The sequence below is a fragment of the Molossus molossus genome, unplaced genomic scaffold, assembly GCF_014108415.1.
Source record: "Molossus molossus isolate mMolMol1 unplaced genomic scaffold, mMolMol1.p scaffold_m16_p_7, whole genome shotgun sequence".
Taxonomy (NCBI): domain Eukaryota; kingdom Metazoa; phylum Chordata; class Mammalia; order Chiroptera; family Molossidae; genus Molossus; species Molossus molossus.
In genome coordinates, this window is record NW_023425401.1 from 63,132,749 (window position 1) to 63,148,200 (window position 15,452).

General features: G+C 38.8%; 1 protein-coding gene across 5 annotated transcripts in view; it reads right to left on the reverse strand.

Annotated features, from left to right (window-relative positions):
- The window catches only part of AMPH (amphiphysin), a 344,846-nt gene that overhangs the window by 73,890 nt on the left and 255,504 nt on the right, over nucleotides 1-15,452 (reverse strand). For 3 of the 5 annotated variants that reach the window (XM_036247402.1, XM_036247403.1, XM_036247400.1), the window contains exons 8-12: nucleotides 15,060-15,135; nucleotides 14,319-14,401; nucleotides 12,701-12,709; nucleotides 11,672-11,810; nucleotides 10,461-10,589 (exon numbers count right to left, since the gene is read on the reverse strand). In XM_036247402.1, the coding sequence (XP_036103295.1) occupies nucleotides 10,461-10,589; nucleotides 11,672-11,810; nucleotides 12,701-12,709; nucleotides 14,319-14,401; nucleotides 15,060-15,135 (436 nt within the window). The remainder of the gene's footprint in view (nucleotides 1-10,460; nucleotides 10,590-11,671; nucleotides 11,811-12,700; nucleotides 12,710-14,318; nucleotides 14,402-15,059; nucleotides 15,136-15,452) is intronic. The other 2 variants (XM_036247404.1, XM_036247401.1) reach the window with 1 other exon arrangement.

A 15,452-nucleotide genomic window follows, 5' to 3' on the forward strand; every position in this document is an offset into this window, starting at 1 on the left:
AAAGGACCTATTCGCAGAAAACTACAGATCTTTGAAAAATGAAATAGAGCAAGATGTAAAAAAGTGGAAGAACATACCCTGTTCATGGATTGGGAGAATTAACATCATTAAAATGTCCATATTACCCAAAGCAATCTATAGATTCAATGCAATCCCCATCAAAATACCAACGGCATACTTCAAAGAATTAGAACAATTACTTCAAAAGTTCATATGGAACCAAAAAAGGCCTCGAATAGCCACAGCAATCTTGAAAAGGAAGAACAAAGTTGGAGGGATCACAATACCAGATTTCAGGTTATACTACAAAGCCACCATAATCAAAACAGCCTGGTACTGGCACAAGAACAGGTATATAGACCAGTGGAACAGAATAGAGAACCCAGAAATGGACCCTAGGCAATATGCTCAATTAATATTTGACAAAGGTGGCAAGAGCATACAGTGGAGTAAGGACAGCCTCTTTAATAAATGGTGCTGGGAAAATTGGACAGCTACTTGCCGAAAAATGAAACTAGACCATCAACTTACACCCTACACCAAAATAAACTCAAAATGGATAAAAGACTTAAATGTAACCCATGAATCCATAAAAATCCTAGAGGAGACTGTGGGCAACAAAATCTCAGACATCATACGCAGCAGAATTTTTACTGACACATCACCTAAGGCAATAGAAACAAAGGAGAAAATGAACACATGGGACTACATCAAACTCAAAAGCTTCTGCACAGCGAAAGATACAATCATCAAAACGGAAAGGCTACCCACTGTATGGGAGAGCATAATTGCCAATGATATATCAGATAAGGGGTTAATTTCCAATACATATAGAGTGCTCACACAACTCCACAAAAGGAAGACAAAGAATCCAATTAAAAAATGGGCAGAGGAACTAAATAGACACCTCTCCAAACAGGACATACAAATGGCTAAGAGACATATGAAGAAATGTTCATCATCACTAATCATCAGAGAGATGCAAATCAAAACAACAATGAGGTATCACCTCACACCGGTCAGAATGGCCGCCATCAACAAATCATCAAACAACAAGTGTTGGCAAGGGTGTGGAGAAAAGGGGACTCTAGTACACTGTTGGTGGGAATGCAGACTGGTGCAGCCACTATGGAAAACAATATGGTGTCACCTCAAAAAATTAAAAATTGAACTCCCATTTGACCCAGTGATCCCACTTCTAGGAATATACCCTAAGAAGCCTGAAACACCAATCAGAAAGAATATATGTACCCCCATCTTTGTAGCAGCACTATTTACAATCGCTAAGATCTGGAAACAGCCCAAGTGCCCATCAGTAGACGAATGGATTAAAAAGCTGTGGTACATATACACAATGGAGTACTACGCAGCGGTAAGAAAGAAAGATCTCTTGTCCTTTGAGACTACATGGAGGGACCTGGAAAGTATCATCCTGAGTGAAACAAGCCAAGCAGAGAAAGACAAATTTCATATGATCTCACTGATTTCTGGAATATAATGAACATAACAGTTTGAGGACAATCCCCTAAGGAGTGGGGAGCTGAGAGAGGGATGAACAACAAAATTTATATGCATATAGGCATGAACAGTGGACATGGACAACAATCGGGGGAAGGGGCGGGGAGGGAAGGGGGAGGGGGGAACCACTGGGGGAAAAAAGGAGAATCATTTGTAACAAAAATTAATCAATAAAAAAAAAAAAAAAAAAAAAGAAGAACAAGCAACTAAGGGAATTAAGATGCTTCATGAAAAGCAGCATCTGTAAATTTTTAGATAAAACTAGATTATATCATTCAAGAAGCTAAAAAGTAAACTAAAATATAATCTTTGCTTCCCTCCCTCCCTTAACCTCATGACATGAGACTAACAGCCACTGAGTCAATAGAAATGCTTCCATGTGATCCACCTGCTAGAGCCATGTTGCTTCTCAGAATCAGAAAAATGACAGAAACCCCTTTCTGCCTCCTCCCCATATTAAAAGAAAACCATATAAAGAAAGCTGAACACCCAAAATGTCTCTGCTAGGTAGTTCTTATAAAATTGCTGGCTGACTGATGGACATAACACACTGCCAGTAAGAGACCCTTCCCCCTTCCCCCTCCCCCTCCCCCTTCCCCTCCCCCCTTCCCCCTTCCCCCTTCCCTTCCAACAACTCTGCAGTCTGCTTGAAGACTAGCCACGCTGGAGCAAGCACTCCACCAGCTAACTGTCTCACTGCAGCAGCAGCTGGAGAAGGTTCTGTTTTGAAAGGTGCTTCCTCTCCCTCTCCGCCAACTCTTGACTTTTCCCATCACACTCACTCAAAAATACCAGCAAAAGTTAATGCTCTTAGAAGTACTCAAAGGCCTCTTCTGGCATTTGTAATTTTAAAAACTGATTTGACTCCCCCCCCACCCCACCATGAAGGACCCTTATCTATAAGATAACCAACTACAAATAAAAACACATTTTAAAAGAAAGAACTCTCTTGAACCCCCACCTTTATTTCAGAACTAGTCCACGTGTTGCGTTTTCTCTACTTCAGTTAGCTCAACTGCTAAATGGAGATGTCCTCAGCTAAGCACATGGTTTCTAGGTGACCACGTTCTCTATATGTGATATAATTGGGATGTTCTTATAGGGTCAGGTGAAAGCAACTTGAGAGTAAGAACACCATCACCCTAAAAACACTAAAATGAAAAGTGATGTGGCAAAAAGGAGAATGAAGCTGAGCTGTTCGCAAATGCAAATTGACAGCACAACTTGGAAATGAAAACGGCTCAAGTTTTGTGCCAGGCAGATGCTGGGTAAGATCATTTGGTTCAATTCAGCTATGCCTGGCAGCTGTGTATCCACAGGCATAATTTGTCCATGCACTGATAAACATACAATTCCCCCTCAAAGGAGCTGCTAAATCTTATTTAGAGCTCTAGTTAGATTACCAAATTCAGCATCTCATACAAACAATAAAAGGAAAAAAAATTAGCCAGAAGCATTGTGTCTATTAAGAAATGGCCCTGAAAGAGATGACAAATTATGATTTGCCATTGCAGTGCTTCTTCATTTATTTTCTGAACCCCCTGACATAAGTACATTACTTCTATTATTATCAACAGAATGTGATTATAATTAGGATGCTATATACAGTGTTTTTATTTATGTGTTCAGTAATTAAAGTATTGCATTCACACCTCCTGCAAAATGTAAATATTATTTCTACTCCTGAGAACACTGGGAGAAATAATATTGGCATGACTGGGGACTTTCACTCAAAACAAAGAGCTGGTTTCGATGACATTAGGAGCATCTTTGGAAGCATTTTTGAGGCAATGGGACAACCAAGCCCCTTGCAGAGACAGGTCTATAGTCCCTTGAGGGTAACTGTGGGTGGAGCATCTGCACCTGGGTGTCTTTGAAAGCCAGGGGAACACTGACGGTTCCATTTGCCAAATCATGAATATAGATAAATTAATGCCTACTGAAGGGCAAAAGACTTAAAACTATTCACCTCTTTAATTTCATTTTCCTATTCTTTACTAGGAAGTAATATAAAAGAGATAATAGAAGATACAAACACAAATTCATTTATATTGTTGTTCACCAAAGTGCTGGTGAAATCATTGAAAAATCAAAAGCAACCTGTGGTCACAATCAGGGCTTGCTACATCCATCTAATAGAATACTCCAGCTAAACATTGTTGTTGTTGTTTTAATACTATTATGTGAGAAAAATGCCCAAAGGGATTAAGCAGAAAAGTCAGGAGTACATCACAATACAATTTGAATATTATGGGACAAAATCAATATGTAATTAGAAAAAAAACTAAAAGAAAATAAACCAAAGTATATTTGCGACTAAGTCAGAATGGTTTAAGTGGTTATTAAAATTCTTCATTTTACACTTTTTAGTGTTTTCCCATTCTCTACAATAAGTATGTGCTACTTAGAAATAAAAAATAAAATGATTATTTTCAAATATGTACATCTCCCACTTGAAAGTGCTCTAGAAAAGCAAGATGGCAGAGGGCAGGACCAGAGTGAGAGTGAGTGTATGACAGTGTGTGTATGAGAGTGTGAGCAAGTGTGAGAGAGAGAGTGTGAATGGACATGAGTATGGATGAGCAACCATGCAGCAGTGTAGAAACTTATGGCAGAGGGTTCTGGTGCTGTGGACAGGGGAGAAGCTGGCTACTGCTGTGCATGGCTTATCAGGATGCTTCTCCCTGCTGGGGGCAGGAAGGCCCTGACATTTTGGAAAATCTGCTGGGTCTTCTCTGGGAGGAGGCAGCAGTGAGTGGCTAGGGCCCAGCAATCAGAGGCCACCAGTGCTCCTTGCATAATTGGACCACTGGCCTCCACTGTGACAATACGGACCAGCACACAGTAGTGGCACTGTCAAGGGACTCAGGAGCTGAGCAACACCCCCAGCAGCAACAAGGTGCTGGAGCCAAGCACTGCTTCCAGCAGCAGTAGTATTAGCTTGGGAACCAAGCAAACCCCCAGCAGCAGCAACAGCACCAGCTTAGGAGCCAAGCACCATCCCAGACAGTAGCAGTGATTGACTTGGGAATGAAGTCCCACCCCAACAGCAGCTTAGGCTTTCTAGCTCAGACCTGTACCCTGGGAGCAGTAGCAGCAACAGCACAGACCAGGAGTGGTGATCTGCTACCAGGAGCATCAGTAGCGAGTGATCAGGAGTTGAAATCCACCAGGCAACAGTGGTACCTGAGGAACCACACACCCCAGCAGCGCCTACTACAACAGACCAACATAAGCCAGAGCTGTCAGTCCTCTGGGATTCATAGTAGACAAGAAGCGCTATGCACCAGAACAGCCTGGGAGGCACAGCAGTCTCATCTAATACACACTGACCTGCCTACACATCCCAACAGCCTCAACTGGCCTGGAACTACCAGACTGCTGGAATGATGAGAAAAAGAAACAACCTCAATGAAAGAAAAGGAGGAATCACCAGAAAAGAAACTACATGAAATGGAAGCAAGCAATGTGTCAGATAAAGAATTTAAAGCAATGTTTTTAAGGGTGTTCAAACAACTTAATGAGAATTATAAAGAGCTCAGTGAGACTACACCAACATAAAAAAAGAGGTAGAAGCTATGAATAAAAATCAAGAGGAAATAAAGAATGACATAGCTGTTATGAAAATACCTTAAAAGGATTTAATAGTACATTAGAAGAAGCTGAAGACCAAATCAGCAAGTTAGAAGACAAGGTAGGAAAAAAAACACACAAATAAAGCAGCAAATGGAGAAAAAAATTAAAAAACAGGCAGAGAGTTTAAGGGAGCTTTGGGACAATCAAAACGTAACAACATTGGCATCATAGGGGTACCAGAAAAAGAAAAAATCAGAGAAAGGGATAGATAACCTGTTTAAAGAAATAATGATAGAAAACTTCCCTAATTTGGTGAAAGAAAAAGTCACACAAGTCCAGGAAACACAGAGTCCCAAGAAAGATGAACCCCAAAAGATCCACAGCTAGACAAATCATAATTGAAATGACAAACATTAAAGACAAAGAAATAATCTTAAAGGAAACTAGAGAGAAACAGAAAGTTACCTACAAGGGAGCTTCCATTAGACTGTCAGCTGTTTTCTCAATAGAAACACTGTAGGCCAGAAGGCAGCAGCATGAAGAATACAAAGTAATGAAAGGCAAGGGTCTGAATCCAAGACTACTCTATCCAGCAAGGCTATCGTTCAAAATTGAAGGTGAAATAAAGAGCTTCACAAACCAAAAAAAAAAGCTAAAGGAATTTACCACTACCAAACCAGCACTGCAAGAAATTCTAAAGGGACTGTTACAACACCCTTGCTGTTGAGAGAGAGAGAGAGAGAGAGAGAGAGAGAGAGAGAGAGAGAATGAGGAACACAGGCCCGATTGGAAAAGAAAATACGATCCATACATATGCTGTCTACAAGAGAACCACCTCAAAACAAAGGACTCACACAGAATGAAAATGAAGGGATAGAAATAAATTTTCCAAGAAAATGGAAAAAAAAAAGCTAAGCAATACTCATATCTGATAAGATAGAATTCAAAAAGAGGGCCATAATAAGAGACAAAGAAGGTCACTACATAATATTAAAAGAATCAACCCAACAAGAGGATATAACCCCAGTAAATATATATACACCAAATACAGGACCACCAAAATATATTAAAAAGCTTCTGGAGGACTTCAAGGGAGAGATCAATAACAATACAATCATGGTGGATGACTTTAACACCCCATTAACACCACAGAATAGATCTTCTAGACAAAAAGTTAACATGTACACAGAGTCCTTAAATGATGGAATAGATCAGTTGGACTCAATTATATTTACAGAACATTTCATCCCAAAGCTGCAGAATATACATTCTTCTCAAGTGCACATGGGACATTCTTGAAGATAGACAACATGTTAGGACACAAAATAAGTCTCTACAAATTCAAGAAGATTGAAATCATATCAAGCATCTTCTCAGATCACAGTGGCATGAAACTAGAAATCAATTACAACAAAAATATTCAAACACATGGAGACTAAATAGCATGTAATTAAAGAATGAATGGGTTACCAAGGAGATCAAGGAAGAAATTTAAAACTTCCTGTAAACCAATGAAAATGAACACACAACACAAAATCTATGGGACCCTGCAAAAGCAGTCCTGAGAGGGAAGTTCACAGCACTACAAGCCTACCTCAAGAACAAGAAAAATTCCTAATTGATAATCTAACCCTACCACTTAAAGAACTATAAAGTAAACAAAAAGAAAAACTCAGATCAAGTAGAAGGAAAGAAATAGTAAAGGTCAGAGCAGAAATAAACAATATAGAAACTAAAAAAGAAAAGAAAAAAAAAATCAAAAGCTCAATGAAATAAAGAGCTAGTTCTTTGAAAAGATAAACAAGATTGATGGATCATTAGCCAGACTCCCCAAGAAACAAAAAGAGAGGACCCAAGTAAAAAAATAAAAAATGAAAGGGGAGAAGTAACAACTGACACCACAAAAATACAAAGGATCATTAAACAATATTACAAACAATTATACATCAACAAATTAGACAAACTAGGTAAAATGGACAAACTTCTAGAAATACACAGTCTCCCAAAACTGAGCCAGAAAGAGATAGAAAACTTCAACAGACCAATAACAACAAAAGAAATTGAAGATGTAATCAAGAAACTCCCAGAAAACAAAACCCCAGGCCCTGATGGTTTCTCAGGGGAGTTTTACCAAACACTCAAAAAAGATCTAACATCCATTTTCCTCAAACTATTCCAAAAAAATCCAAGAAGATGCAAGACTTCCAAACTCATTTTATGAGGCCAGCATAATCCTAATTCCAAAACCAGATAAAGACACTACAAAGAAAAAAAAAAACGCCAATATCTCTAATGAACACAGATGCCAAAATCTCTAACAAAATATTAGCAAATCGGATCCAAAAATTATTCATCATGACCAAGTGGGATTCATCCCAGGGATACCAGGATAGTACAATATTCACAAATCAATAAATGTGATACACCACATAAACAAAATGAAAGATAACCATATGAGCTTATCAATAGAGGCTGAAAAAACATTTGACAAAATCCAGCACACACTTCTGATTAAAACACTCAGCAATGTGGGAACAGAGGAATCATATCTTGACATAATAAAGGCGGTATATGAAAAACCTACAGCCAACATCATAATGAACACACAGAAAGAGAAACTAAAAAAAAAAAAAAAAAAAAAAAATCCCATTTACCATTGCAAGACAAACAGAAAAATAAGATGCCTAGGAATAAACTAAAACAAAGAGATAAAAGACAGGTACTCTGAAAACTAAAGGACATTGAAAAATAAAAACAGCAGGACACAAAGAAGTGGAGGCATGTACTGTCATTTTGACTGGAAGAATTAACATCATTAAAATGTCCTTACTACCCAAAGCAATCTATAGATTCAGTGCAATCCCCATCAAAATACCAACAACATATTTCACAGAACTAGAGCAAATATGCAAGAAGTTTATATGGAACCAAAAAAGACTCCAAATAGCCACAGCAATCTTGAAAAAGAATAACAAAGTAGGAGGGATCACAATATCAGATATCAGGTTATACTACAAAGCCATTGTAATCAAAACAGCCTGGTACTGGCACAAGAACAGGCATACAGATCAATGGGAAGAACAGAGGACCCAGAAATTGACCCAAGACAATATGCTCAATTAATATTTGACAAAAGTGGTAAGAGCATACAATGGAGTAAAGACAGTCTCTTTAATAAATGGTGTTGGGAAAACTCGACAGCTAAATGCAAAAAAATGAAACTAGACCACCAACTTACACCACACACAAGAATAAACTCAAAATGGATAAAAGACTTAAATGTCACTCGTGAAACCATAAAAATCCTAGAAGAAAGTGTAGGCAGCAAAATCTTTAACATCACATGCAGCAGAATTTTTACTCATACATCACCTAGGGCAAGAGAAACAAAGGAAAAATTAATAAACTAGACTACAAAAAACTTTCTTTTGCAGAGCAAAAGAAACAAGCATCAAAATGGAAAGGGTGACCACTATATGAGAGAACAAAATTGCCAATGATAGATACATCAGATAACCGGTTAATTTCCAAAATATATAGAGCTCTCACACAACTCAACAAAAGGCAAAGAACCCAATTAAAAAATGGGCAGAGGACCTAAATAGACACCTCTCCAAATAGGACATACAAATGGCCATGACACATAGAAAAAATGCTCAGTGTCACTAATCATCACAGAGATGCAAATTAAAGTGACTATGAGGTATCACTTCACACCTGCCAGAATGGCTGCCATCAACAAATCATCAAACAACAAGTGCTGGCAAGGATGTGGACAAAAGGGGACTCTAGTACACTGTTGATGGGAATGCAGAATGGTGCAGCCACTAGAGAAAACAATCAGTGAGATGCAAATTAAAACAACAATGAGGTATCACCTCACACCTGTCAGAATGGCCACCATCAACAAATCATCAAACAACAAGTGTTGGCGAGGGTGTGGAGAAAAGGGGACTCTAGTGCACTGCTGGTGGGAATGCAGACTGGTGCAGCCACTATGGAAAACAATATGATGTTACCTCAAAAAATTAAAAATTGAACTTCCATTTGACCCAGTGATCCCACTTCTAGGAATATATCCTAAGAAGCCTAAAACACCAATCAGAAAGAATATATGTACCCCCATGTTTGTAGCAGCACTATTTACAATCGCTAAGATCTGGAAACAGCCCAAGTGTCCATCAGTAGACGAATGGGTCAAAAAACTGTGGTACATATACACAATGGAGTACTATGCACCTGTAAGAAAGAAAGATCTCGTATCCTTTGAGACTACATGGAGGGGCCTTGAAAGTATCATCCTAAGTGAAACAAGCCAAACAGAGAAAGACAAGTTTCATATGACCTCACTTATTTGTGGAATATAATGAACATAACAGACTGAGGAATGGGGTAGTCCCAGAGACGCGGAAGCGAGGTACAGACTGACAATCCCCTAAAGAGGGGGATGGTGGGGGAGAGATAAACCACAGAACTTATATGCATGTATGCATGAACAGTGGACATGGACAACAATCTGGGGAAAGGGCAGGGAGGGAGGGGGAGGGGGTAATCAGTGGGGGAAAAAGGAGAAACATCTGTAACAAAAATTATAATAAAAAAAAAATTATAAAAAAAAAAAATTTTACATGGAACTGTCATTTGACCCAATGATTCCACTTCTAGAAATATATCCTAAGATGCGTGAAACACCAATCAGAAAGAATATATGCATCCCTATGTTCATAGCAGCGCTATTTACAATAGCTAAGATCTGGAAACAGGCCAAGTGTCCATCAGTAGATGAGTGGATAAAAAATTATGGTACATATATACAAGATAATATTATGCAGCTGTAAGGAAGAAAGATCTCTTATCCTTTGATATGACATGGAGGAACCTGGAGAGTATAATCCTAAGCAAAATAAGCCAGTCAGAGAAAGACAAATAGCACCTAATTTCAGTTATTTGTGGAATATAATGAAGAAAATAAGCTGATCAACAAAATAGTCCCAGAGACATGGAAGCAGGGATCAGACTGACAAACTTTAGAGGAGGGAGGCAGAGCGGGAAGAGATAAAACCAAAGAACCTATATGCAGATATGCATAACCAACCATGGACATAGACAATAATACCACGAATAGTGGGTGGAGTGGGGAGGAGGGAGTCAATGGGAGGAAAAGTAGAAACATCTATAACAGAAATAAAGAAATTAGTTAAAATTAAAAAAGAAAAGAATGCTTTAGACATACTAAGCAAACCTGAATGGCAACTGAAATTATATCACTAGCTTCAGTAACATCTGCCAAGTTCTTTAAAGGTGATCCTGAGGGTCCCTCTACCATGGTACTTTGTGGACATCCCACCTCTGTACTAGGCACTCACCTGGGAAGGTGTGATCACGCTGATTTCTGGAACAAAGTTGTCCTCAAAGAAACTGATGATGTTCTCCTGCTGCAGTTCCTTTGTTGGGGTGACTTTAGGCAGAGGTGGGACAGGAGGCCCTTTCCTTGTCTACGAGGCAATAAACACAAACAGTAGCTAATTCAGCCAAAGATGACATGTAAGATATGCAGAAATCTAATGTGAATAGAGCAGGATGGACAATGAGATCACTAACCGAAATTCAGATCTGCACATAGAAACAAGCTTACGAGATTAAGGTGAGAAGTGCCGTCTGCTTGTGCGGCTCTCTGAGCACTGACTGGCACTGGTCCAGTAAGAAAAATTTAGGCTGTGAGGCTCCACTCACCTCAACCCAAGAGCTACACACAGGACTGGAGGCCAGGTGCCTGTTTCTCTGAGGTATCTTCTCTGAAGCAAACTGAAAATGATTTCTCACTTCAGCAATATATTAAAATTTTAAAATTAAAATCAATCAAGTTTTTCATTGGAATCAGTGAGACCTGCAGGCAGCAAGCATTTCATTTTCCACTCCAGTGTTTTCAAAAGAACGTTAGAATCTATCTGTTACATTTATCTTCCTAGGATTTTCCTTACCTAGTTTCAACTTGAACTGAACTGGAGACTTCAAAGTTTCTTATACGAATTTCATTTTTACCCAAAGTAGGAAAGAAATGAGTGGCAATTTTTCTCTATATTTACCTTTTCCTGGCCCTTCCTGTTTCTTTCAATCATTCATTTCCTACACTTTTTTTTGACTGTCTATTCATGTACAATATATGGTGGATGATATAAAAAGTGTGAAATGGCATATACACTAACAGCTTTTCTTGGCCAGACTTGCCCCAAATGTTACCTAAAGTGCTGCAAGAGGAAGGTTTCTTGGAGAAGGTAGGATTTAACGAAGCCTTGAAGGAAAGGAAAGGAAGCAAGAGATGAGAGATGTGGAGAGCAGAAGAGCCCGAGGAAACTGAGATAAACACTCAGGTATAGGGTGTGTAAGAAAATTAAAAATCCAAGTAAGAAAAATGAGTTGATTCCTTAGTGATAATCACAATGCCTAGAGCTTCACACGTCAAAGTCTCCCCAAGTGGAAACCCCTCTCAATGCCCCAACACCGCAGGACTATCCCAGATGGGGTCATCCTACCACAAGCTCTTCCAGTCACCCTAATATATTTGATCTCTTCCTACCTGCGAAGGTGACCGAGGCCGTGCTGGTGCAGGAGATGCAGGTGCCAGCGTGTGATTAGGACTAGCTGTTGGGCTTGGGATGGGTGAAGGCTCCTCGGGTGGCGATGGTGTCTTTGCAATGCGGAGAGGACCTGAATCACTAGATGAACACATGAGATGTAAGCCAGGGGTTTTCTAAGGAGCAATATTTATTTATCAGGTGTTCTCCATCCCAGAGAAATCCTGAGCCCTGACAGGTATTATTTGTTATCTGCTCCCTTTCCCGGTTAATTCTTATGATTATTAGCAATGATTGTTCTAGTACCATTTACTGGCCACTGTGTGCCAGACCCTGTTCATAGGTTATCTCTAATCACTACAAATGTGTGCAGAAAGGATAAAAATCCCTAGAGCCACTTGGCATTGACTGGATCTGAATTCAGGTGTTCCTAATACAAACCTTGTTCTTTCCACTGTGCCAAACAGGCTTTGCAAGAATCATTCATACATAAGCTGAATTAAATTAACTAATGTCACTTTTAATTTATAGAAAAACCTACCTTGAAAATTATAAATTTCATGATAAAAGGCATCCTTTGGATAGTGTTAATTAAGATTTTGTAGGACTGCTTTCTAATAACATTTAAAAATTAATTTATTAACTGTTCTGCTTCCACACCTTAAAGAACAATGACTCAACTCAGGCAGCTTGAAATGTGCAAACAAATTATGTGATGGACCAGAGTCAGAAATATTTACTGACAACCCACCACATCCCTGGCACCAGGCTAAATTTAATGACTAAGAGGGCACTTGGGACACATCCTGCTCTCTAAGAATTTCAAAAGTCTATAGATTGAAGGAATAGGACCTGCATCCCAAAATAAATTAGCATGTACACAGCAGTATGGTCTACAAGGGAATGGGTCCTATAGAGAGAACACAGACACAGCACATGATTAGGGCTAAGTGCCAGCAATCATGGCCTCTGTTGGGAAGCATAGCCCCAATCTATGCTTAATTGAGATAGATCCTACTGAGCTCACTCACCACCTCGTTCTGCAGAGGAACATTGAAAAAAAATGAAAGAAACATTTGTTACATGGCCATGGCCCCACTCTCTTCACTTTATCTGATTTAGCAATTTTGAAATTTTCAGATGCATTTGTCTCTCTCATCTCTGATAAGGGAGCAATCCTTAGTTTTTTGATGTATTTTATTTCTAAAACATGCAAATGTCATTTTGATATTACAATTCTTACTTTGTTCCTAGCTGTAATGAAAACAGTAGCTCTACCCCACACCATCCATGTATTCTTTTAGGCAATATTCTTTCCCTTAGAAGGAGAAGATACACTTTATGCCCACTTAGTACAGAAGCCATAGCAGAGTCTATGAATACAGCTAATCCAAAAAGCAACAAATAAAAATATTAGCTACCTTCAGAGAGACCCAAACATGGACAGATGGAGATGTGGTGCATGTGCAGGAGAATGCATTTTTTTTTTCTATCCTCACCTAAGGACATTTTTTCCATTTTTTGCTCAGATAGAGTGGGAGGGAGGGAGAGAGAGAGAAACATGGATGTGAAAGGGACACATCGAGTGGTTGCCACCCACATGACCCAGCCAGGGTCAGGGACAAACTGCAACTGAAGTACGTGCCCTTAGTGGGAACCGAACCTGGGTCTCTCTGGACTGCGGGCCAACACTCTAACTGCTGGCCAAACTGGCTAAGGTGGAGAATGCATACTTTTTATAAAAGTGTGTGTATGAGTGTATACATTGGTATTAAAATTGCAAATATAGAATATATATTTTCTATACTCAATCATAACTGCCTATTACCTTAAAGCTGTTTAGTCCAATAGCATATTTTCCCCCCTCTACTGAATTACAAAAAAGAGAGAGAGAGAGAGAGAGCTCTTTAACCAAAGAGGCTCTTGGACGTAAGGCAGGCAGTGAATGTTAACTACATGTAGAGTCATAAAACTGAAAGCTGGGTCTTTGGGCTTCCAGCCCAAGGCTCACTTGCCTGCATTCCTTTAGAATATAATAATACCTGAGAAGGATGGAATAACAGAGATCCTCAAATCACAGGAGAAAGCTGGTGTAAAGCCAAACAAACCTGGTAATGCAGACAATTCACCTTAGGTGTATTTGACTGGCATATTCAAAATAACATGTGCAATAAAAGCAAAACAATGCAGTGAGAAGATAAAATGATGGTAAGGTCTCATTTACTTTCTCTTTCCTTTCTCAAAATGGATTCTTTAAATATGTCATCACCAACAATAAATATCATGGTTACCTGTTGTGAGTTTGGGGAATTCCTTTCCTGTCCTAAGAAAGTAACAAGTACAACTAAAAAATTGTATGTTAAAAGTGTATACTATTGCTCTCAGATCCTATGGAAAGCAGAGAGGCAGATAGTCAATTCTACTGTGACGGTGAGAAAAGTCCATGCTGGGTAAATCTGAAGGCTGAAGGTAAATGTACAAAAGCATAGAACTAAGGCAGGTGTCTGCCTCTACATGGAAAGGCTCCTTCATTTTAGATTTTTATAGAATGAGTAAAATACAATAGGCTGATACAGACTGCAGAAATTGTAACAAGCATTGCATTAAAGGTGAATGGACATGAACTTGGCTCTGATTAACAAGGCCTACCTGGGAGCACCTTGAATGGTGAAGGCCTTGTCAGCATGTTGGTCGCCCAGTTTCGTCATCACTTCATACAGTTTGTGGCAAAGCTAAGGGGACAGAGGACACTAGTCTATTAGTTGCAAGTTATTCTGATGCTTACTCAGGCTATTGCCCTCAGAGAGGGCTTGTTTATTGAAAAGTTAGAATTCATGTCAAAACTGAAAGGTCACAAATACAAATAAACTTTAAAAAATATAAATATATTTCTTAACCAAAATACAGAGCAGAAAACAAAAAATAACTGTTTACATTGACTCTACTACAGAAAAGTCATACAACCACCAGCTAAACAGCAAATACCAGTGGACAGCACAGCCACTGATTATCTGGATATCTGGAGACAAATTTTTCCCCTCAGCTTAAAGTGTCACTTGGAATTCCAACATTAAAAACCGACTTAAAACAAAACAAAAAAAAGATCCAAAACTCTGAAACTGTGACAATGAAAAAAATAATTTCAGAAGAGAAATAAAAGCAGCCAGTGATTCATGAGAGCATTTTTGTATACCCCCACACTAAAATCTTTGCAATATATAAACTACATGGTCACAAAAAAAACTGCAGAAATATTACTAAGAGTAATAATACACTCTTAACAGCAACATGCACGTGAGCACATTCTTTGCATAATGCTGTGCTGCTTCTTTTGCTTCCAGAATAAATGTTCATTCACTTTATGTTCCATAAGTAAAAATCATTACTCACCACGGCAATTTCCTTATGGAACTTGGCCTCAAGGCTAGAGACATTTTTGAAAGTATTGACATAAAATCCAACACGGCTACCATGTGGCAATACAAAAAAGGAAAAAATAAAAGGGAAAGACCAGTGAGCAAAACTGTATTTTTAATAGCAACAAAATGTATTAAAAACAGGTTTAATTTTTATAATTTTGAATATATTGGGTTAAATAAAGTACTTAACGAAAAGTATGCCCAAACTTTCCTGATCAAAAATATGAACAAAAATAATATATTTTGGCATAGAGCACTTCTCCTAAAATATAGTTAATACCCTAAGACAGTGGCTCTCATCAAAATCACCTGGAGGAAGGTTTGTTTCTGATTCAGAAGGTCTGAGGTGGGAACTGAAAATTTG